Genomic DNA, 23559 nt, shown 5'->3' on the forward strand with positions numbered 1-23559 from the left:
CCATGGTCTGGACGGATTAACTACACTACCCACAACCCATCGCTGTGGTCAAAAATTATAAATACGAGTCCCATCCGGGTCTCTCTGGTTCCTGCTTGGCGACTCGTCGCCATTAATATCGGCTCGTCCTTTCGAAGCTCCGTTTTCTCTCAATACCTTCGCTATATCCGTTCTCCAGCATTTGGAGAACGGCTAACTCCTTTCAGGGGCTCAGTTTTTCGTTTTAGGAGGAAAAGCTCAGATTTCTCGGGGTCCCGGCCCCGCAGTTTGAGCTCCCGTTCACTCCGTCTCCTTCCTCGTAGTTCGCTACTTTATTTTGAGACGCCTGATCTGTGTCTCTTTTTCTCGGTTTGTTTTGTTGTCAAGATGTCGCCGTAATGGAGTCTCCGCGTATGACAGAAATGAGCCAGGGCCTTCGCCGCCTGACCCGCACTCGCAGCAACCTGTTTTCATCCCCCCCTTTTACCCCGTTTAATGCTAGAGAGCTCGGACACTCTCTCCCCGGACCTCGGCCTCAGAAATCCGCAAAGCAGGAACGTCACAATCATGGAGAAAAACCCAAACAACAACACCAGCAACAAAGTTCCGCCCCGTTCAGGTTCGACCGGCCCACCCACTGGCGATTCTAAACCTAAAACAGGTAAATTGCGAATGCTGTCGTTTTTGATTTCAGTCTGTATCCTTCAGGCCTCCTCGCGTGGCAGTCTACATCAGAGCTAAATGGAGACCTACTTTACACCGAGGCTTGACAGCACATTGTGCGGCCTAGCTGACAGTGTTTGTTTACACGACCAAGGTGACGTCAAGTCATGGCTTATTTATTTTCAATTTAGTTCAGGAAAATGAACGTTTCTTCTTATTTGTAAACAAATAGAGAAGTTAGTGCAGTTAATGATAATATTAATTTTTTCATCAATCTTCTGTCTTGCTAACATGCATATTTAATTATAAGTGGCGAGTTATCGAGCGACGAAGCTATCTGACTTTTCGTTGGCTAAATGTTTGATTGTACTGGAGCCAGTAATTTTACCATACATTAGATTCTAATATATGGTAAGTTTACTAATTATAACTAGCTGACAAGATGAGACAACTCTGCACTTATAACTCCTCCTTTTGAGGTGATATTTTTAGTGCTGGGAAACCACTCAACCATTTCAGCAACAGTGTTATTCATGTCCCGTTCTTTAACTCTACGCCTTGGATGTCCCTGATACTGTAATGGCAAAGCTCACAAAATTAGCGCTTGAAAAGTGTCTTCCCATTTAAGTGAACTTTCATCTCCTGTAATTGTGCAACAAAAACACCCTTGACAGTCTTGCTGCGAGTGTGATAAGGAGCATGTAGCTGTTCAGAAAGAAAAATCAAATGGTAAATATGACGTAAATGCAGGAAAGGTATGAGTATCAAATAGCTATCCTGGCCTCCACAAAATATGTTTACGCCATTTTTTTCTTTTCATCTACTGAGAAGTTACTGTTAAATAGTGTCTGCTGCTAATACAGTAAAGTCTGCGACCTGTCAGTTGATGCTTGGTAGTTTCTTTCAGAATTTTTAGAAAGGAAAATGGTAAATTGAGTGAATTTTCATTATTCATAATCTGACATTTTATCAAGCAGAAGAACTGTGGGTAATGTTGAAGAATTACTACAGCAGGAAGTACTACTTTTTAGCCACATTAACCTGATCCATATGCTGGTCAGCTGGGTGTGAGGGTGTGTGTGTATGGGTGGTTGCCGTAGCTAGAAAAGTGTTTATACACTCACTGAGCAAATTATTAGGTAGACCTGTACACCAGCTTGTTCATGCAAACATTTAATCAGCCAATCATGTGGCAGCAGCTAAATGCATAAAAGCAAGCAGACATGGTCAAGAGATTCAGCTGTTTTTTCAGACCAAATATCAGAATGAGGAAGAAATGTGATCCAAGTGACTTTCACCATGGAATGATTGTTGGTACCAGACAGGAGTGGTTTGAATATCTCAAATTTCTGATCTCCTGGGATTTTCACAAAACAGTCTCTAGAATTTGGGAATGGTACAAAAAACATCCAGCGGGCAACAGTTCTGCAGGCAAAAACGCGTTGTTAATGAGAGAGGTCCGCCTGGAAAGTGTCAGTCACGCAAATAAGCGCACATTACAGCAGTGGTATGCAGAACAACTTCCCTGGACTCACGTGTCATGCCTCTAAAGTGGATAGGCTACAGCAGCAGAAGACCAATAAGTCTAAAACATAAGTCTAATGAATACCTAATAAAGTGCTCACTGAGTGTATATGAGATTAACACATTTTCTCACACTGTTCTTTCTTGATAAGACCTTAGGGCTGAGCTAGTGTGACAACCAATTTATCTCATGGAGACATTTGGAAGGGAACGCGAGTGTTCCTGCATGTAGTTTCTCTTTATAAAAGGTGCAGGGAAGTGTTTGAAGGCTAGGTTACATAATTATTTTGCTTGTTGTAAAAGCAAAAATGAAATGGTGAATAGCCTGTGTGCTTCTGTCTTCAGGAATTGTGGGAACTTCTCAGACCTAATTAAAGTGGCAAGGGACAACATTACCTACACAGTGCCAAACTCTGCAGACACTCAATAACAGCTCATCTTTACATTTTGGCAGTTTTTGTAAATTTGCTAAGCAAAATGGATTTCTTTGCATACTGAAATTTAAATGTCATGGATCTGTACCACGTTAAATTTGTATAGTAGAGCAAAAGGGCCTTTTATGAAACGACAGTTGAATTCCAGGTCAGTGCAAACTTTAATAGTCTTTTGTGAAGAAGAGATCCTAATTTTAACACAAAATAATCAAGTTTGCTGCATTGAAGTGTGTGAACATTGTTATACGTGCATCTATACACTTTTTTGTTACTTGCCTAAAAGAAAAAGTGAAAATGATTTGACTGAATTATTTTCCTCTTTCCATCTTCCCCACCCTCACAGACAGTAAGAATGGTGGAGGGTCGAAACGCTACGGCCGTAAACGAGAGCCCTCCTACCCCAAGACGGACAGCTTCCCTGGCCCCCGTCGCCCCAATCCACAGAAAGGCAAGAGTTTTGACAAGAGACCCCCCCAGAGAGGAGGCGCTGCAGGAGCAGGTGGAGGAGGAAAACAGTATGGCCCGGGTGGAGGCAGAAGGGAAGAGGTGGGAACTCTATTCATATGCGTTCTGTTGCCAGCGTTTCTTTACATGGTTCAGTTTCTCATACAAATGCGCTTTAAATGATGCATGATGTCCATGCTACATCAAATAACTGTTTTGCCTCAATGTTATAGAAGCGCTCAGGGAACAAAAAATGCAAAGAGATGTATTTTCGTAATATGATGTTGCGATATCATGTGCGGTCAGTGTGACCTGTTATTCTGCGGAAGGAAAACAAAACCACTATTCTATATTCAGTTAACCAACTCATGCTTAGTTGAGGGGAGTGGACAACACTGTCTCAGGCTGTGAGCCAGAATATCACATGCTCCATTGTGTTCACAGCTGGATAGTCAAGGTGTGACATGATTAAATTGACATGGTTAAAGTCAGTTCTTAAAACATTGGTCAGCCTTGTGCCTTCTGCAGGAAAGTAATGCGTTAACATGGTGGGTGAAGATTGCTCCGGTAATTTTTTACGAAGGTACCATTAAGTAAAAGTCAACATCAACCATTCCCTTTTAAGGTTTGAATGCTATCTCACACATAACTATGAGGACCCTTCACCTTTGGACCATGTTTTCTTCATTTCAATTTGTACTGGGTCTCATTGCCCAAGTCATTCCACACCACCAGCATGATTAATCTGGGCATGAAAATAATGCATTTAAGCACATTCAAACAAATTCTATGAACAAGCATTATTGATGAATACATGGGACTTCTTGTGAATGAGTTGCCCAGCGCCTCTGGTTTTGGTGGAGGCTCAGTGCAGCGTCTCTCTCTCTCAGGTAGCCGAGGCTCGCCGGGCAGAGTTCAGCCCGGCTCAGTTTGCTGGACCCAAGAAGATCAGTCTGAACCACCTGCTGAACTTCACCTTCGAGCCCCGCGGCCATGGACCCCCCGGAGGGGAGGGCCACACCTGCTGGGGCCGCCGCAACAAATGGGGCCACAAGCACAAGCCCTTCAACAAGGAGCTCTTCCTGCAAGCCAAGTGAGAATCTGTCCTGCTCTGCCTGAAATGTAAAAAACTAAGCATTTAAAAATGTGGTCAAAAGTATGAATATCCATTTTCATGAAATACATTGTTTTCCCCCTCAAGTCTCAATTGTGGCCAGGCTTAATTACAAAACATGGGCAAATTAATATACACACATCACAGTATCTTGGGGGGAGGGCAGTGATGGCGCCTAACGGACATTCCTGACTGCAGGTGCTGGTGAGTGTGGCAGGCGAGGGGTAGCGCGTGTGAATGGGGTGGCACACACACGATGTAATGGAATGTAACACACATAATGGGGTTAGCGCTAGTGCTCACTGTCCTCTGCTTCCTCTCAGCTGCCAGTTCGTTGTGACGGAGGATCAGGATTACACAGCCCACTTCACTGACCCGGACACACTGGTCAACTGGGACTGCGTGCAGCAAGTGGTGAGTGCACTGCCATCTGCACACTCCACAAGACTAATGTGCTCTTCTCTTTCTGACTTAATTATGCTACGACTACGTCTTCCTAGTTTCTCATGTTTCTCCTCTGCTGAATAATAAGAAATGGAGCCATGATCATGGAATCTGGCCCTCAAATCCAAATTAAGCCCTGTGGTGGAGAGGTGTGTGATTGACAAACTCTGAACTACAATAACACAAGCAGTGTAGCATAAGATAAGAAATTACTAAGAATCTGACTTATGCAAACCAGGTCTAGTATGTAAAGTAGAAATAAGTAATTTATTTTCTATCTCACTGTAGCTTTCACATTTATTTTCTACCTATCCTACTGTTCACCATTCACTCCTTCCTTGTCCTACAATCTCCTGCTAGGCATCATCCCACAACTGTACTCTTAAAGTGTGCACATTAATGTAAAGAGAATTATCCAATAAAAGTCCAATGATTAGTTTTAATGTTAGTAGTCCAGCCCCCATAATATACAGCTGTGAGGTTTCGTGCTAGAGTGGCATCATCTGCTGTTGATTTCAGGTTTAGTCATGTGACCGTGGAACCTCAGGCACCCCTCTCTTCCCCCTCTCCCCCTCTGCAGCGGATCTACAGCCACGAGGTTCCGTCGTGCCCCATCTGCCTGTACCCGCCCGTGGCCGCGCACATCACGCGCTGCGGTCACATCTTCTGCTGGCCCTGCATGCTGCAGTACCTGTCCCTCAGCGATAAGAGCTGGTCTAAGTGCCCCATATGCTATGAGGCGGTGCACAGCTCCGACCTCAAGAGGTTAGTAGTGTCATGCACGCAGGTCGCTCTAAGTACCTCTGGCTCACCTGCGGTGAGGATAACCTTGGTCTGCTCTCTGCCCCGGTAGCGTTGTCGCCATGGAGACCCGGCAGTACCTGGTGGGTGATGTCATCACCATGCGCCTGATGCGCAGAGAGAAGGGGGTTCTGGTAGCTCTGCCCAGTTCCCAGTGGGTGAAGGTGGAGGAGCCCATTCTCCTGGGAGGTTAGAAATGCCCGCATACACGCACATACCCGCTTGCACGTAAAACCACACACACACAGACGCACACACACACAGACGCACGCACACACAGACGCACACACACACAGACGCACACACACACAGACGCACACACACACAGACGCACACACACACAGACGCACACACACACAGACGCACACACACACAGACGCACACACAGTGGTCTAATCCCTAGGCTTAAAGGCTTGTTGTGACCTATTCTTGACATCTCCTGTCGCCCAAACAACTGGAACCTGACAGTGCAGCTCTTAAACAGAGAATATTTTGCTGTGTGTGAGGTGTTAATATTGCGTGTCTCTGCTGCTCCAGATGCACGTCTGAGCCCGTACTCCAAGCTGCTGCTGGCCTCCGTGGAGCAGGTGCTGGGGCTGGTGAGGGAGGAGAGAGATGCCCTGCAGGTCCAGCTCAGCCAGGAGGAGGAGGACGCCCAGGCCTGCTTCATCCAGGCCGCCCTGCACCAGCTGCAGGTATGCAGTGTGCGCCCCTCGCCACATCTGCTCCACCCCTCCGCCTGTGTAGTGTGCTCCTGCGTAGTGTACCATACGCCCTTTCTGCCCCCAGGAACGGGAGGAGGCCCTGCTGAAGCACGGCTCCAAGGAGGTGGACAGCGTCAGTCTGAGCACCCTGACCCTGGATGAGCCCCCCTGCCCTGTTCCAGACTTTGTGCCCACTCTCAGCAACAGCAAGGTTAGGCCAGCAATTCCCAACCTCGGTTCTGTGAGGAGTAACGTAACGGCAAAGTCAGTCACAACCTATTAATTGCACTTAATGAAACATTTCTGTCTGTCGAATGATGGTTTTACCCTCTTAAGGACATATTTGATATTGCTATGATATTTCTTATCGGTCTGGTCTCCGAACACTTTCATTGTCTGTGGTTTTATATTGACTGTTGATTCCTTTAGTAAGAGGTAATGTTATTTATTCAGCACATTGCAAAAAAAAAGCTTGACTGTAACAAAATCCTGTGTACACAGAGGTTTCCCAGGACAGTGTTTAGACTTCTTCATGCCTGTCCATTTGAGAGGTGTAGTGCTATCCCTCCTCTACCCTCTCCCCCTCCAGCCTGCCATTTGCTATTCCTCTGCCTTCGATGACGAGGTGCAGGACGTGCTGGACGTCCCGGACGAGCAGTGTGAGCCGCCCCCCGCGGTGGACCTCACCCTGGCCCCTGAGCCCCCGGCCCCTGAGGCCCCAGCCCTCGAGCCCCTGCCCGGCGAGGAAGCTCCTCCAAACCAGAGCGAAACCGGACGCCCCAAACGCGATGAGAACGTCCCTTACTACTACTTTTACCAAGGTAGGATGGCCCTGTCCCTGTGTGTCAGTCTCTGTAGCTCAGCGGTGACCAATGCCACTCCATATTCACAGCATACTTTAACATTTTGCCAGGGTTTTGGAAAGATTAGCCACTGCTTTCGTGAGTCAGTGCTGTTGGCACCGCCACAAAGTGGAGTGCCTAGTAGCCTCGCGTGCCTAAGAGTCACAGCGCATTATTGTCTCTGCCCCAGGTATCATGCAAATATCCCTTTGCAAGTGCTGTCGTGTGACTTTGCTAGTGCCACGCAACCATTTTAGGAATCCGATTAGTTGTCTGTCACCAGCATTCAGTGTTGTGTTCAGGCTGTGGTAAGACTGCAATGTGTCCGCCAAGCCGGGGCGGCCTGTAGCGTAGTGGTTAAGGTAAATGACTGGGACACGCAAGGTCGGTGGTTCTAATCCTGGTGTAGCCACAATAAGATCCGCACAGCCTTTGGGGCCTTGAGCAAGGCCCTTACCCTGCATTGCTCCAGGGGAGGATTGTCTCCTGCTTAGTCTAATGAACTGTTCGTCGCTCTGGATAAGAGTGTCTGCCAAGTGCCATTACTGTAAGGTTTCATAGGAGCCAGCTTTGGGCTGGGAGACAGCTGGTTTCAGAGTAGCTTGGTGCAGGCATGTGAAAGGCTCACTGCCCTCTCCCCTCAGCGGAAGACGGACAGCAGATGTTCCTGCACCCAGTGAACGTGCGCTGTCTGCTGAGGGAGTACGGCAGCCTGGAGGCCAGCCCCCCCTCCATCACCGCCACCGTGGTGGAGCTCGACGGGCACACGGTCACTGAGGTGAGTGCAGAGACTCCACCCCTTATTACTAGGTGCTCGGACAGCCAATCGGCCTCTAGCTTTCATGTGATCAACAAAAAACGCATCGGGTGATTATATGGAAGCTACAAGCCCTGTTGCTGTTTCGCTGTCATATCAACACCGTAGATATGAGTTGAATAATAATAGTCTTTTTTTAATGTATTATACTGTTATGGGTTATCGCGCAGCCCGGATTCAATTAACCACAATGTGGAATGAATGTAGAAGGCACAGGTTGTATGAAGGTTGGTATCAATACGTGTGTATGTCTGTACGTTTGCTCTAATGCAGTGTTCTCCCCCTGCAGGAGATCCGCCGACGTCACCGCTACCTGTCCCACCTGCCACTCACCTGTGAGTTCACCATCTGTGAGCTGGCTCTGCAGCCCCCCGTGCTGTCCAAGGAGACTCTGGACACCTTCGCTGGTGAGTCTGTTGTTTGTGTAATAACTGGAGCAGTCGCCGTGCAAATGGATGGCTTTTGTGAGCCTTCATCTCTCTCTCTCTCTCTCAGATGACCTGGAGAAGCGCAGGCGTCTGCGGCAGAAGAAAGCGAGGGATGAGAAGCGCAGGGAGAGGCGTATTGAGATGGAGGAGAACAAGAAGCAGGGGAAATGTGAGTACGGGATGGGGAGGGGAGGTGGGTTGGGTTGGGCAAGTGACTGCCGTGGTGGTTTGGCGGAGAATGACAGTCGTAGTGTGTGAGAGCCATATGACGCCTGCTGTTTCCACCCCAGACCCAGAGGTGCACATCGGCCTGGAGAACCTGCAGCAGTTCCCTGCGTTCGGCTCGCCCCCCCAGGGCCACAGCCCCCCAGCGCTGCCTGACTTCACCCTGGGGCCCCCCTCTCCCCTCAGCTGCAGCCCGGCCTCCGGTGAGTCACCCCCTGCCCCCCTCGCTCACTATCCAATCACACGGCTGCGTCCCTATGCATGCTGCTGAGGTGTGGGGGAGATGCTGTTATGAGTACTGCAGGTAGCAGTGCTACAGCAGGCACAGACATGCACTGCTTTCTCTCCAGATGAGCTGCATTAATACAATTATTTTATGACTCTAGCAGTTTAAAAGCTCTTTTGCGAAGGGTGACCTGCAAGATCTTACATCACTAAGATGTACAGTATAAGATGACAAATATGTGATTAGAATGTTCTTAAATGAACACTCTAATGCTGATGTAACAACCACCCCTGATAATGGAAAGCAATGGAGTCATAGAACAGCAAATTCTGAAAAACATTTCAGAAAACCTCCTCTTAAAGGCTTAAGGAGGTGAGCTGAAAACAGGCTTTTCCCTCTTTCAGAAGGCGTGATGTTCCCCTGCCTGGGTGGCCAGAGCCAGGCTCCCACTGTGGGCAGCTTGGAAGAGGACTCCCATTGCCTGTCCTTCGCCCAGGTCCGTCCGCACGCGCACACGCACACACACACTCACACGCACATGCGTTCAGCCCTCAGACACACACCAGGAACACGACTTGCACAACCTTAACACGGCGTTTATTCTTTACCGCAGCACGGAGACTCCCATTTCTCATTTACCGCTGTGTGGCTGACACCTTGGGGATGTACAGGGGAGCCAGAATAACTGGCAGCTGACAGACTTGAAATCGCACGTTTAGAGTCTGACGGTGCGCGTCTCTCCCTTCAGATGCTGCGCGACGGGAAGGCCAGAGCTGACGCTGGGCCCAAGGGCGCCCCAAAGACGGGTGAGGAGAGTCCGTGTGCACTGCCTGCTCGCTGACGTCACCCACGTCATAGAGACTGGGTCTGGTGTGCTGTGCCCAGACGGCATAGAGTCCATGCTCAACTGGCTCATGTAACTGGACACTAGTGCTTTCACCCTGTAAATTGAGCCCACATAGGATTATTGGCCGGTTGTTTGTGCAGGTGAAGTAATTTTGTTTATTTATCTAATGTGCTAGTTTTGCAGTTGTGCAGAAGGCATGTGAGACTTGTATCGCCATGTCATAGGCGGTCCTACAAATTGTCCTGTCATCAAAATGATGCATCAAAATGATACCCTTTTGTTCGGAATCGGATCAGTATTCAGTTTGATAACATTCTTTTTTATGGTTCCTCTGCATGCAGATAATTGATTGTTGCAAAGTAAATCCAGTCAGCATGCAGTTTGACCTGAGCAGGGGAGAAAAAAAGAAAAAGGCAAACTTTAGGTGTTCAGGGGTACTGCTAATGCAGGCAGGGAAGCAGCTAGTCATAAAAGGGATATGAAAGCTGTGAAATGTGACATGCCCCCCTCTTACTCACCACTCTCTCAGACATGCTGCTGGCCCCCCCTGCAGCAGACAGTGATGGGGAGAGTGACGGGTCTGACCGGGTACCTGTGCCCAGCTTCCAGAACTCCTTCAGCCAGGCCTTCGAGGAAGCCCTCCTGCAGCTGGACCATGGGGCACCCGCCCCACCACAGCCTGTCCTTATCACTGGTGTGTCTCTGTCTCCCCCGTCTGTCTCCCCCGTCTGTCTCCCCCGTCTGTCTCCCCCGTCTGTCTCCCCCGTCTGTCTCCCCCGTCTGTCTCCCCCGTCTGTCTCCCCGTCTGTCTCCCCGTCTGTCTCCCCGTCTGTCTCCCCGTCTGTCTCCCCGTCTGTCTCCCCGTCTGTCTCCCCGTCTGTCTCCCCGTCTGTCTCCCCGTCTGTCTCCCCCTCTGTCTCCGTGCGCATGCTCGTGGATGTGTCTGCCTGTCTGTACGCATGTGTACCTGTGCCTGTCTGTGCACATGCCTGTCTGTGCCTGTCTGTGTGCCTGTTCCTCTCTGTGCGTGAGTCTCTGTGTGTGCATGCATGCTTGCACTTGTGGTAATAGGGTGTTGATCAGTCTGGAATTTTGAGCAAAGTCTGTGATTAGAGCATGTATCTGTGTGTTATCACACTTGTTTGTGTCTAGACATCTCACAGTGGTTAAAGGATACTCTGCTCACAGCCTTGAGCTTGTCAAGCAGCAGCTTCTCCACTGACTTGTTTTTCTCTCTTCCCTCCATCAGAGGAGAAAGGGGGGAAGAAGAAGAAGAAAAAGCAGAAGCTTTTGTTCAGCACCTCCATGGTTCACACCAAATAGAAGACACTGAAGTTAAACGCACTTCCACCACCCTCCATTTCTGCCTGGACCCCCCCCCGCCCTCCCATAGTCTTTACTCCAGCCTGTCCACTTGCTCACATCGCCCCTCCGCATTCGGATCAGCAGCTCTATTTCTGACACAGGTTTGTGGTCCCAGACCAAAGCTCTGCAAGTATTGCCAAAGCCACACTGAATTACACACACGGTCAGTATTACTAGTCTTTCCTTTGCAAGCACCTGGAGAACCAGGACTTGGCATACTTCCCTGAATCCACTTAGACCACCCCCCCCCACCCCCCCCGGACACACACTTTTCAAGTTGAGTGTCACACCAGTCTTGTGGTGCATGTGACATTCTTGGTCATTTATAAGGTGGGAGGATCTCTTCTGGTCCCAGGGTGGAGAGAATTCAAGAGGTTGTAGGGGTACAGTGTTTGGGGGGTGGCAGTCAGCCAACTGCAGGTATATTCCACCTCCCCCTTTGACCCCCCTCCCTCCCCATATATGTATTCACTTCCTTTACCCTGGGCCTTTCACTTGGATGCAAAATGGAGATCAAAAAATAAATAAATAATCCAGCCTAAAATCTGCAATACAAGGCAATGCTTGTCGAAAGGTTTGGAGTTTAGTACTTTTTCATTCTTTCCATTCTATTCTTGCATCAGTAGTACATAGTTTAACTCTCTGAAGTGGTTAGTTTTCATCCCCCCCCCGCACACGCAGACACACGCAGACACACGCAGACACACGCAGACACACGCAGACACACGCAGACACACGCAGACACACGCAGACACACGCAGACACACGCAGACACACGCAGACACACGCACTCTCTCTTCAGTCATTAGAAGATGCCTGAGGAAGCTGAATCCCGGACCTGGACAGACACCATCTCTTGGGCTCATCAGTGTTCCCTGAATAAACGAGATGCTGCATGAAACACATGGGTATTCTAAAAAAGAAAATGAAAAGCTTACGCATTGTTGTGACCTCATTTAGTTCACCGATGATTTGACACTGCATTGGATAACACTTCATGACATAGTCCTGAGGTGTATGCACCCTGTTTGTTTTTCCACCTTTCACCCTTTCTATTAGAACTGGTTTACTGTCTAGGCTATAGACCCAAGTCCCTTGTTTCTCTGATTTTGCAAAGAATTGGAAATGTGCAAGGCTTGCAGATTCTGTGACTGCATTTCTAATGTAATGCCTGGGTGGAATGTAAGGAAAGAAACTATTAAAAGGAAAAAAATTGGGAGTTCCTTTGTTTACTTTTTTATTTTTGAAGTAAAACATGGAAGAAACATTAAATGTAACAATAAATAGAAAATGGTGGAAATAAATATAATGCACAATCAACATGATGTTCTGTATTCATGCAAATCTGGTTTTGCAGTTGGATTACTTTGGGTATCGACACAGCACTGGTTGACATTAGGGAAACATTGAAATGAGAGAAGAAAAAAAACATGCCAAAATGCAATGGAAAGAAACTGACTGGTATTCTATGATGTCCACTGTTGGGAAGAACGTTGGAAATTATTGTAATATCATAGTTTAACCACATGAGGGCGCCACATACCGATGATTATTTGAAGGTTTTGTGCATTTTCCCTGCTCGGGTTACCTACGGGAGGAATACCAAAACAAAGTCCTCCTTCCGCGCAGTTCGAACCACACCTCCGCTGACCGAGGCGTTCACTAGCAGACTAGGGTGACCAAAATACTTGGAGTGGGTCGAAGGCGCTAAAATCCTAAATTATCACTTCAGTCCAGTGTCCTACATTAGTAGTTTTCCAAGGGACTTCATCCCATCACCACACTGGAACTGGTCAGTCCAGTCTTGTCTATAGCATGATGTGTTCCCATGGGGGAGGGACTGACAGACCACCGCCACCTTCCTACGTTGCCGATCCTTGAGTTCGATTTTCGCTCATGGTTGGTTGAGAGGCACGACTGCTCCACCAGGAGGGAAGGTGAGAACGAGACACGACAGGTGAAAAGATGTCTTATTGAAGTTAGTTGCCTGCTTTTCCCACTGAGCGAGTTCGGATACAATACAGGCGGCTAGCACCGTGCCTTCTTTTTCCAGTTAACTTCCTAACTTGCTAGCTGTTTGAAAGGGAAGTACATGGAATAACATTATTAACACGGGACGGATTCAGGACACCCACCAAGGTAAATCCTCTCGACACTTGACCAACGTTAGCTAGCTAAACGGCTTTGCAGCTAGCTAACGTTAGCTAGTTACTTACTCGGCGACATGATGGTTTTTTTTAACGCATTGTGTTCTAGCCCTGACATAGCCGGTTAGCCTGCTAACAAAGAAATTAACGAACACAGCTTTCCACAGCATTAATGGAAAGCTAGTTACGCTTATTTGGAATACCTTTAAACAGTTTTGACTTAATGGTTATTTTCCTAGGATAACGCTACCATATCTTGTACGATGTATCTGACTTCTAGCTGGCTTCTAAGCGGGGTAACATTAGCTATGTTTTTGTTAGCGGCATGAATATATTAGCGGTTACTGTAACTTATCCAAAAACTAGTTACAAGAGGGGCCCGGTGCAGGTAACTCACCGAATGTCAAGTATGATTATCGTTCGATTACGGTTGTGCGCATAACACATATTAGTTTCACGCATGTGTTATTGTAATATTTTATTGTATTTTTAAAAGTGTGTAACGCCTTTCAAAGCAATAAAACCATTAGCGGCAATGGTGACAGCGATTGAGAAAGCTCTGTTATTGTCTGCGAAAGTACGGGGTTCTGTAATGAGTAGGCTAGCTAGTAGTTGTAGACTAGTTGCAGTCATCGACAGTACTGCATTAACCTTTCCTGCTTTGCTGTTATTTGAATACAGAGTGAGGTCGTGATTTGCAGTATTTGTGTCCTTTGAGTCCGTTTGCTGGTCTATTGTTTGTCATGGTAACGTGCCTGTTCCTTCACTGTACATCTCGCTACTTCCTCCTCCTTTGGCTATAATAATTTTCCCAGCCCTCTTTCCAGCTAATTTTCACATTGCTCTTCTCATACCACGACCGCTGTGAACTTTAATACAATGGGTTGGCTTTCCTGCTCTCAAGTTGAATGAGTTTGCTTTTATTCATGTAGTAATCTATTTTAAATCTCCTTTTTTCTGTGTTTTCCCCATTTAACGTTTTATTAGTCTTTACTACTTGCTTGCTGTGTCGTTTAAAGTCACTCATCAAGCTTGTGGTTTGTGCATGGGGTGTGTATGCAATGTCATGAGAGTTTCCTCTTTGTTGTGCTGGCAAAGTGAGATGTTTTTCCTCCACAAAACTGGACTAACCAGAGGGTGGGTGCACTGGACTGGGATCTCTCTCTCTCTCTCTCTCTCTCTCTCTCTCTCTCCCTCTCTCCCTCTCTCCCTCTCCCTCTCCCTCATTGGACTCACTTTATTGCCGGATGCAGGATGGTGTTCCTTCTGTCTACTCTTACTTAAATGAAAATATTGGTGGAATACGTTAGAAATGCACATTATATTTGCTCGGTGATGCTGAGCAGCATAGTACATAATGTACAGTACCTTGTTTGGCTATTCTATGTAACAATAGTACCACATGTGGATGCATAATACCTTGTTTGGTTTGGGAGTATTTGGGCCTTCCATGGATGCTGTAGCCTAGATGTAAGTAAATTAATGAAATTTTTTTATATGCTTCGACCAAGTCTTATCTTTTAACATTTTCAGGTGTTTATCGCTTTTGGCCATTTTTAGCCATCTTATTTTCATTTTATCTTTGAAGAAAATTGTGTCAGAAGCATTTCCTGTTGTCACTGCCATTTTTGAAGCATTGCTTCCGTTAATGAAAACAGGTTTAACTAGTGAGTTCAAAACCGAAGGCTGCATTTTGGTTTTCTTTGTCTTGTAAGATATAATTTTTCGATAACCTCTTCCTCACTGTCAACACCAGCAACCAGATATGTGTGCTTCTCCATTGTATTCTCACCATGCTATGTGCATTCCCTGTTTGAATACCTTTTTTCCACCACTTTGTTCAGAAGAACATACTTCCATCTTTTGGATATTTGCTGATGGGGGCCTAATCATTGGAGTTAAAAAACAATGGATTACTTGCTAGTATTATTATTTTTATGATTATTATTATAGTGGGTGTGATGGGAAATCCTTTTCCAGTCCACTAAAGCTCATGGTCATCATTCTACCTTTTATCCTGTGATATTGGGAAAGAAACCCATGGACGGTTTCATATCATAATGTCTTTATCATGTCTTTCTCAGCTACTGTTATTTGTATTACCCCTTGTGACATGACCAGACATTTTCCCTGCTTTTTATTTCTCTGTCATCTGTAATGGCACTTATGTATAGATATTGTTACTTGTTACTTGTATAGGTATTCTTGTTTTTATTGGCTGTTGTATTGTATTCTAGCTGCCAACTGTGGTATGCTAGTTTGAAAGTTGATTGTACTCTTCAAGGGTTCTGATTTTCTGTATGTTTACACTAGGACTCGGAACTGTACTGTCCTCTCAGGTCCTCTTTGCACTTGTTCTTGTGTTTGATTTGCACTTTGTTGTACGTCGCTCTGGATAAGAGCGTCTGCTAAATGCCATGTAATGTAATGTAATGAGTGAAAGAGCCTGTATGTACAGCTTGCACACACAGGCCAAATGTCCTGGCCTTCCTGTGTGTGCATCTTTACATTTTTAGTTGAAAATAAAAGGCTTATTCTAATGGTAAAAAAAAAAATCTGGAAATTGGGAACTAACTCTAAAATCAGGCATCTGGACACTTGCCCAAACAGAGGAGGACAGCCTCCCTCTCTCTGTTTTTGGATGCGTTTCAGCAGCAGCTGGAGAATGTGGAAATTGGGTGAGCCAGACAGAGGAAAAAAAAAAAAAAAAAAAAAGGTGAAATGTAAACATCATAAGAATGATTGTGTTCATGCAATGAAAAAAATCAATTGGAACGTTGTAGTTCACCTCACAGGTTGCTCAGGTTGCTAAAAGGTGGGCGATAGGCCTATAACCCCTTGTCTATTGTTGGTTGTTGGCTGTGGGGCCCACACCTGTTCTCCACATCCCATGATCTCCTCCACAGGCCGCGGTAACAGGTAACAGGCTTACTTAGCCTCGTGTCTGTGTTTATGGCAAAAATTCCACCACAGATTGTTCACCTATATGTATTATTTTGCAGTCTGCAGGGATGGAATTTGAAATATTCTTGTGAGTTCTGGGTTGTGAGCAGGCTTTGTGGAGTTAGATATCTGCTTTCTTCACAGGCTGCTTAAATGCATACATAAATATAAAAAGACTGTTAAGAAAGCAGAAGATCAATATGCAGCAAGTGCAGTCTTCAGCAAAGCTTGCCCACATGCAAGTGTAGCGGATAGTCTTTCAGACTGATGTTAGTAGTCAAAGGATGGAACGGTTTGTCCTTAAGGGACTGCCTTCTGAGGCTGCAACTGCAAAAAAGCATGACATCTGCATTGCACAGCAGACATCGAACTGACTTGAACGAGCAGGAATTCTATTTTGTCCTGTGGGAACATTTCGGATGGCAGCCAGGCCTGTGTGCTGCAGTGGCAAAGCTCAGCATGTGATTCCTTCACCTCTGCCACGCTGGTGAGCATTCAACACACCACGCTGGCCTCTGGAGCTGGAGACCGACATCGACCAACACTTTGAAGTTTTCCTTCTTTTTCTCTTCCTCTTCTGCCCCGGCCCTTATCGACCTCTCCTGTCGCTTATCTCTCTTCCCTCGTCCACTCCCATGGGACTTTTGCTCTCTTTGCTGTCACAAAATGGCTGTGTAGGGAGAGAGCGCCTGCCCACCCTATGCATTCATTGTGTTGTATCACTCTGCGAGGTGACTTTGTGTGTGCTCTTCCTGCACAATTGTGTCCTGTATCTCCCGTTTTTGCCCACATCTGAGTTATTCCAGACAAAGCTGACTGTATTCTGGGCCGCATACATAAGCACCACGTACATAAGCACCGCGTACATAAGCACCGCGTACATAAGCAGGTCCCGCCCACTGTTCTGGTGGTATAATCCCATAGAATTTGCCTCAAGACGCATGCATATCAGTAACACTTAAGACTAAGCCCTGAAAGACCATGAAAGATATTAATGCTTTCAGCTTAACCTCCCAAAGGGCCATGTGAAACATTTAAATGGACACAGACTACTTTACTGAATTTAATACATTTTTACTGGCTTCAGTGTCACTGGGCCTTTTTTCCAGGAAATGGTGGATTCAGTCTGCTGCTCCTGGAGTCGCACCAATGACCTCTTATTGGTCTCCTTTCTGTTTAACACCTGTGGCACAATTGAATTGTGGGTAACCGTCCTTGAGTTCCCATTGAGTTCCCCAGATGTGTAGCTGCTTCTGAGCCCCAGCCTTGGGTGCCCCTCAGCCATGCAGTCACAGAGTATCCATTCCACAGCTCTCCCAGTTTACTCCCAGAGGAGCCCTTGTGGTTATAGACAGGGTTTGTTTTTGGTTGCCGGGTCCGGTTAGTGTTGCGAGATCGATTTGCGGTCGAAGGAGTGTTAGCAGCAGTGGTAGAACCGCGGTTGCTGTCAAAAAAGCGAGTGTGCCTTTTCCCCAGCCCTTCCAGCTGCAGTGCTGGACCGGCCGCGCACAGTGAATATTTAGCATTCCTGCTTTGCAAAGACGTTTCCTGTCAACAACTACCGCCTCCAGTCATCAGACCCCTGCCAGGCACTTTCTCTCCGTCTCTTCTTTTCTCCTCCTCTTTCTTCTTCCCTATCCCTCCCTGCAGCTCTCTTACACACATGTAAATCACATTTACATTAGCATTCACTTATGTTACATTTACATTACTTCTATTGTCAGACCCTTATCGCGAGCGACTTCATTCAGAAGATGTATTAGAGCTACTTTGACTGCTGGAAATGATGTCTGCCGCTTAGTGCTTGTAACAGTGCAAACACAAAGCAGTAGAATTATGCTGCATAATAAACTACCCCCAACAAATGCATCCAGCGATCAATGATGACTTTTTGAATACCGAGAGGAGCCTCTTTTCTGTTCAGAAGGTTGGCACCAAGGTTTCAGATTTGGCTCAAGGTGTAACAGGCAGCCAGTGGAGGCTAGTGGTGATGGAGAGAGTTTTGAAAGGGGTCATAGGCCAATCAAGTAACAGCGGAGGGAGAGGATTGTTTATATAACTGAAAGCGCGGTGTATTGGTTTTCACAGGCTGGGCTGAGTGCACACTAAAATGCGCTCCGTATGCTCTGGCTGAGGATGTGTGCACACCGGTGCCATATGGGGCTCTCCTGCCTGACTGATCTGTTCTTTTTTTCTTTCTTTTCCCCAGGCCACGGTTCCTCTCTGCTCTCTGTGATGACATCACAGCACGGTTACCACAGAAACCAGGGCCCCAGTGCAAACGGCTGACGTCCGAGCAGGTGAGTTATTGCAGGGCAGCCTGGGAGGAAATGCGAACGAGGCCGAATTAGTTAATTGCATCGATGAGACTTGCTGCTGCGCTCCACTACCCCACAGAGCAGAGGCGGAGGTTGATTTGCGAGGGTGGGGGGTGGGAAATCCCTGCTTGGGCCATGCTAGACCAAGCAACACGTCAGCAGCCCCTTCTCAGGAGCCTCTACAACAGAGCTGCTCAGGTCTCCACAGCTACTGATTTCGTTCCAACTAGTAGAATCCGATGTGGAATGAAAACCAACTGGAAGGTAGTGTATCTCCAGGAACAGGGTTGGGCTGCCCTCATCTACAATGTTCTCTTAGTTATCTGTCCCAGGAACCCGCAGGGTACCTCTCTCTCTCTTTCTCAGAACTCTGCTGCCTGGCCACTCTCAAATATCTCACCTCCAAGTGACCCTTGCAACCAGAGCGAATTGTCACAGTTGCGTGTTTCCTCGACGCCTCAAAAGGGGCAAATGTGCCCACTTGCTTACCAGAAAGGCTGGGCTGAGGCCATGAGCAAAATCGTGCTCGGCCCTGCGTCTCGATAACAGGTCCACCAGCGTCCTGTCCTCCCCAGCGCAGGCTCTTAACACCCCCCCCCCCCCACGGTGATTAATGGCCCCGCTTGACGAGTCAATCAGCTTATGGAAACCCACTCCGGGTTTGTGCTCCTCTCCCTGGATGGAGGCAGGTAAACGGCTCTCCCACAGTGAGGTTTCTGCCGCTCCTCCCCATGCAAATTCCCAGTGCTCCGACTCTGAGGGAGCAGGGCTGCCAACACTACCAATTAACAGACATTCTTATGCTATTTTTAAAACCGTGCTGCACGTTAATTATTAACTCTATCCTCTTGAGGTTTCTTCTTCTTAAAAAAAAAAAAAAAAGATTGTTCAAACAATGCTGTTGCAGTTTCAGTTTTTATTTGAATCACCATTTTATTCTGGGGCTTTATTTTAACATTTTTGAAGGTGTGCATGGTAATTTCCTTGATTACAGAAACATCATTCCATATGAGTGTCCCCAGGGTTTAAAAAAAAACAAAAAAAACACATCCCCTGACATTTCTCCATTTTTCAGAAGGGGTTTTCCCCCATTCTGGAACATTCTTAGTTTGGCCTGGGTGGCCAGGCAACCTCCCGAAAAGCCCCAAGATCAGAGCCAAGTTCAGGAAGTCAGGTGCTTTTATCCGCCCTGTCCCTCCACTAGCATCCAATTAGACAGAGTGGGCTGGATTACCGTCGCTGCTGCCTGCGTCTTTGCTGTTATTCCTGTCTGCTTTCCTGCCTCCCTCCACAACCTCTTAATTAGAGCTGCAGCCTGGCGAGACCCTGCACAGCCACAGACGCTCTTCTGGTTCCACTGGGACCGTTTAACGCGCAGGACCAACAAACAGTGCACAGCCTCTGTGCTCATCATAGGGCAGAGCCTACGCACGTGCGCCTATCATGCAGCAGAATGTTCTTGGCAGGACCGATTCACCACAAACGGCTGTTGTACTGGACAAACAAGCATTACCATACTGTTGGCTTGGTCATTTCTGTGCGACTTTTCAGGCAAACGGCAGCAGTATTATGAGAACTTGTTCAATTGAAGGGCTTTTGTATTGCTGTGCTGTTGCCATTTTTCAGTAGGATTCAGAAGGGCTCAATGGACATCTGGAGGTTGCTAGCCCTGGAGTCAAACCGAACAGGGCAGCTCTCCAGCATTTTGGGAAGATGGGAATTAATTGTGCTTGTCTGCTAGGCAGAATGTGGTGCTGATGTGACCTTCTCTCCTCCTAGCTGCTGATTAAGAGATGGCGGCTCAGGTAGAGGTGAAGACAGGAGAGGGGACCAGAGCCGGAGTCGTGGGAGGCCGTATGCACCTCAGCCCCCTGGCAGACTCCAGCAACAAAAGCCCTGTGGAAGTCCCCTCGGGCACCCAGGGGCCTCTGATTCTCGCTCCAGAGCCCAGCAAGCCTGTGCCAGGACCCAAACCTCGCCTTACCCCCAAGCCTTTCGCCCTTGACAAAAACCCCACCATCCGCCCTATCCCTGCCCCCAAGCCTCACACTAAGCCCCGCCCCGAACTGACTCGCCCCGCCTCCTACAAGCCCGACCCGCCCAGCACCCCTAAACCTGCTCTGACAAAGCCGGCACATGCCAGTGCCCACAGGCCAGTGCCCACCAACCCCAAACGCCCCACCCCTACATCCCTCAAACCTGCCCCCAAGCCCACCCCTGCTCATACTGCCAAGCCCACCGTGCAGCCCTACAAGCCCGCACCTCCGCCCTCCTCCGGGGAGCCTGCTAAGCTCACCTTACGTGAAGCTGTCAAGTCTCCGGGCCCCAGGCCTGGGCCGCTCCAGAAGCGGGGCTCCCGGGCGCCCCCAGCCGCTGAGTGGTCCGGAACGACACAGCAGGAGGGAGAGCGAGCGAGGACGGAGGCAAGCGGGAGGGTAGGGGCTCCCATCGCGCGGGCGAAGTCCTTGGGCTTTCTCAACCAGACGTCGCAAGAGGACGAGAAGCCGTCGGGGGGAGGGAAGGGGGGCGAAGCTGCTGCAGCACCCGTCCCTATGCGACCGCAGCCGAAAGGATCCCGACCCAGGCCCGTCTCTGCGGTCTTCCTGCCCTCCCCTACCCAGTCAGAGTCTCCAGGCCCCCCTGCTCCCTCCCGCTGGACGGGCCGACGGCCCCTCTCCGCCGACCTCACTGCCAAGTTTGAGTCCATCGGCCTGTCACTGCACCGCCGGCCAGGCAAGGCGGACAGCAAGGAGAACACCCCGGAGAGGGGCAGAGAGGAGGATGGCGCACCAGCCCAGAGGAAAGACAAGGAAAAAGGGGTGGAGCTGACGCCATCGTCACCTTCAATGTTCTTAACAACGCCCGACCCCGAGTACAAGCCCATGCCCACTGTGCCAGAGCAAAAGAACGAGAGAAAAGAACCAGAGGAGAAAGAGGAGGAAAAGAGCGGTGGCAGTATAAAGAGGCGGATTAGCCTTCTCTTTGACTCTTCTTCCTCCGCAGTAGGTGGCTTGTCTGTCGCTGGGGCCGAGGCTCGCCCCGCTGCAGCTCAGCCCATCCCCGAGACGGACGTCCCTGTCGGAGTGAAACAGCGAATAAAAAAGCTGACTGAAGACACGCCCCCCACGCAGACCCCCTCTCCAAAAGCGCCGTTCAAGCCCCGCCCTCTGCCCTCTGACCTCACCAAAAAGTAAGAGCACTTTACTGACTTCAGCATTTTTACATTCCTACCTCTTCCATTCAGTTGCATTCCTGTTTTTAATTCCCTGTTTGCCAGTCTGTTCTTAGCCTGATCGTGCTTGTGTGTGCGTGTCAGTCCCTGTCTGGGAATCTGGTCTATTTCTGTTGGTAACCGTTTATTTACTGTAGATTTGCTGCTGAGAACCTTGTGGAGCTTAGCAGCCTGTCGCCAAGAAGCTTGGAGAGAGAAGGGTCAAAAGGTCAGCAGCAGGATGGCAGCGAGGCTCATGGGAAGGTAAGAGAACCTTCCACCAGTGACACACCCAGAAAGCAGAAATGAATACTTGCTATTAAATTAATATTTGCTTGAGATTTATTTGGTATTGTTGCTCAAAACCCTAGACTTACTGTTGGTAGTGTTTGTACTGCCTATCAGTATATTTATAAAATGCTGACTCAGGTCAGGTATTTCAAGTGTTAAAGCTGCAGTGGGCAACTTCTTTTAGAAAGATATCAGGGAGCTGTCATGACTTAGCAATCACAGAAAGTGCTGTTGTGAGTGAAATTCAGCATCATAAACCGTAAAAAAAAAAAAAATGAAATGCTCATTCATAATGAGGTGTGTGGAGAGGCGGGGGTGTGGGGTGTATCTCTTTCTCTGTGGGCAGAGTCGGCGGGTGTTATGATTTTAAAAATGTTTTCACAACATTGCTACTCTAGAGGAAGTTTCCTGGTGGAGGAAAGGTTTTCCAGGCAGCTATTCAACCGGCTGTTAGGGGTTAGGTATCAATGGAAACCTAGCACCACCTTCACTGCACCTTTGTTATCAGCAGACACACATAAGAGGACAAACCAATGTAGCCGCTCTGGAGTGGCCAGAACTCCACTGCAGTTCTCAGATCGGTTGTATGGAATAAAACAATCATGCAGAAGTGAGGCAGTCAGCCTTTTTTTATTTTTATTTTTATTTATTTATTTATTTATTTTTCAAACAATCTGCGCACCTGTGGCCGCAAGCATGGCGGAGTCTGCCTGCTACGCCCGAGCCTTTGACGCAAGCCAGGAATTACCGCTGTGGAATCTTGGGTGTTCCTGAGTAGTCATGTAGGCTGTAAATGTAATTGACTCTAGCATCACACAGCACCTCCGGCTGAGCAGGTTCCTGCTGCAGAAACTGCGCAGATCTCCAGCTCGCTGACTGCACTGCACTGGCTTTGGTGGATGTTGCAGTGATGAGACAGGCCTCAGTGCTGATTGGCCATTCTAAAATGGATAGCAAAATGCTGGAAGGTTACCTGTAATGCATTCTTGGCTGGAGTGGGGGGAGCTTGAACCATGCACAGTACCTTATTACTGCTCTACATGCGTGTTTTGCTATTTATGGATGTGATGCTTTTCACTTGTTGCACTTCACTTGTAAATTGCTTTGGATTAAAAGGACTTAATTACTAAAATGTAAATTGATGTTGCTCCGTGCTTCAGAATGAAGAAGCAGGTGTGAAGAATAAAGAATAAAAGTGAACATGCATTGTTCTGGCTACCAGCCATAACTAATCGGCTCGGAGTCCAAGGTATAGGTTATGTAAAAGTTGTGTATTTTGTCTTCGTCTTTGTTGTCTGACTTGGTTCTCAAGTGTGCTCTTGGCCTGATGGTCTTAAAATAGAATTTCACACATTCATACAACTTGAAATAAATGCGTATCCAGGGTTTATTTTAGTAGGAATGTCAAAAGCCTTATCTGCTTGATTACATACCATTTACATAAGTGAAGACTTGAAACACCTTGTACCAGGAGGCTATTTTATTAATTGATCTGTAGCACCATCAAAGATAAATGCTCCGTACTGTGTGCTGTGCAACTTTTAATCTTTTTTTCTTTCATTATATGATATTTCATATCTCTAAATCTGGCGGCACGGATGGTGCAGTGGGTAGCACTGCCGCCTCACAGCAAGGAGGTCCTGGGTTCGAATCCCCGTCGGCCGGGGCCTCTCTGTGCGGAGTTTGCATGTTCTCCCCGTGTCTGCGTGGGTTTCCTCCGGGTACTCCGGTTTCCTCCCACAGTCCAAAGACATGCAGGTTAGGCCGATTGGAGAGTCTAAATTGCCCGTAG

At 47.8% G+C, this 23559-nt stretch overlaps 2 protein-coding genes across 4 annotated transcripts in view; both read left to right on the forward strand.

Moving 5' to 3' along the window:
* The first annotated feature begins 95 nt into the window (after nucleotides 1-95).
* rnf10 (ring finger protein 10) lies at nucleotides 96-12177 on the forward strand. The gene is made up of 17 exons (XM_061260815.1): nucleotides 96-640; nucleotides 2944-3146; nucleotides 3935-4137; nucleotides 4482-4572; nucleotides 5183-5367; nucleotides 5456-5592; nucleotides 5941-6098; nucleotides 6193-6318; nucleotides 6697-6928; nucleotides 7594-7727; nucleotides 8056-8173; nucleotides 8262-8363; nucleotides 8485-8622; nucleotides 9050-9141; nucleotides 9394-9451; nucleotides 10022-10186; nucleotides 10742-12177. Exons 1-17 carry the CDS (start codon nucleotides 475-477, stop codon nucleotides 10813-10815), a joined length of 2382 nt encoding a protein of 793 aa, XP_061116799.1. The 5' UTR covers nucleotides 96-474; the 3' UTR covers nucleotides 10816-12177.
* A 341-nt stretch (nucleotides 12178-12518) lies between these two features.
* si:ch73-138n13.1 (uncharacterized protein KIAA1671) overlaps nucleotides 12519-23559 on the forward strand; it is a 41623-nt gene continuing 30582 nt past the window's right edge. Inside the window, exons 1-4 of one of the 3 annotated variants that reach the window (XM_061260063.1) lie at nucleotides 12519-12996; nucleotides 18157-18247; nucleotides 20045-21455; nucleotides 21635-21740. In XM_061260063.1, coding sequence (XP_061116047.1) covers nucleotides 20059-21455; nucleotides 21635-21740 — 1503 coding nt within the window. In that variant the 5' untranslated portion in view covers nucleotides 12519-12996; nucleotides 18157-18247; nucleotides 20045-20058. Of the gene's footprint in view, nucleotides 12997-14225; nucleotides 14475-18156; nucleotides 18248-20044; nucleotides 21456-21634; nucleotides 21741-23559 lie in introns of those variants that run through there. The other 2 variants (XM_061260064.1, XM_061260065.1) reach the window with 2 other exon arrangements.

This window comes from Conger conger, chromosome 11 (genome assembly GCF_963514075.1).
Source record: "Conger conger chromosome 11, fConCon1.1, whole genome shotgun sequence".
Classification (NCBI taxonomy): Eukaryota; Metazoa; Chordata; class Actinopteri; order Anguilliformes; family Congridae; genus Conger; species Conger conger.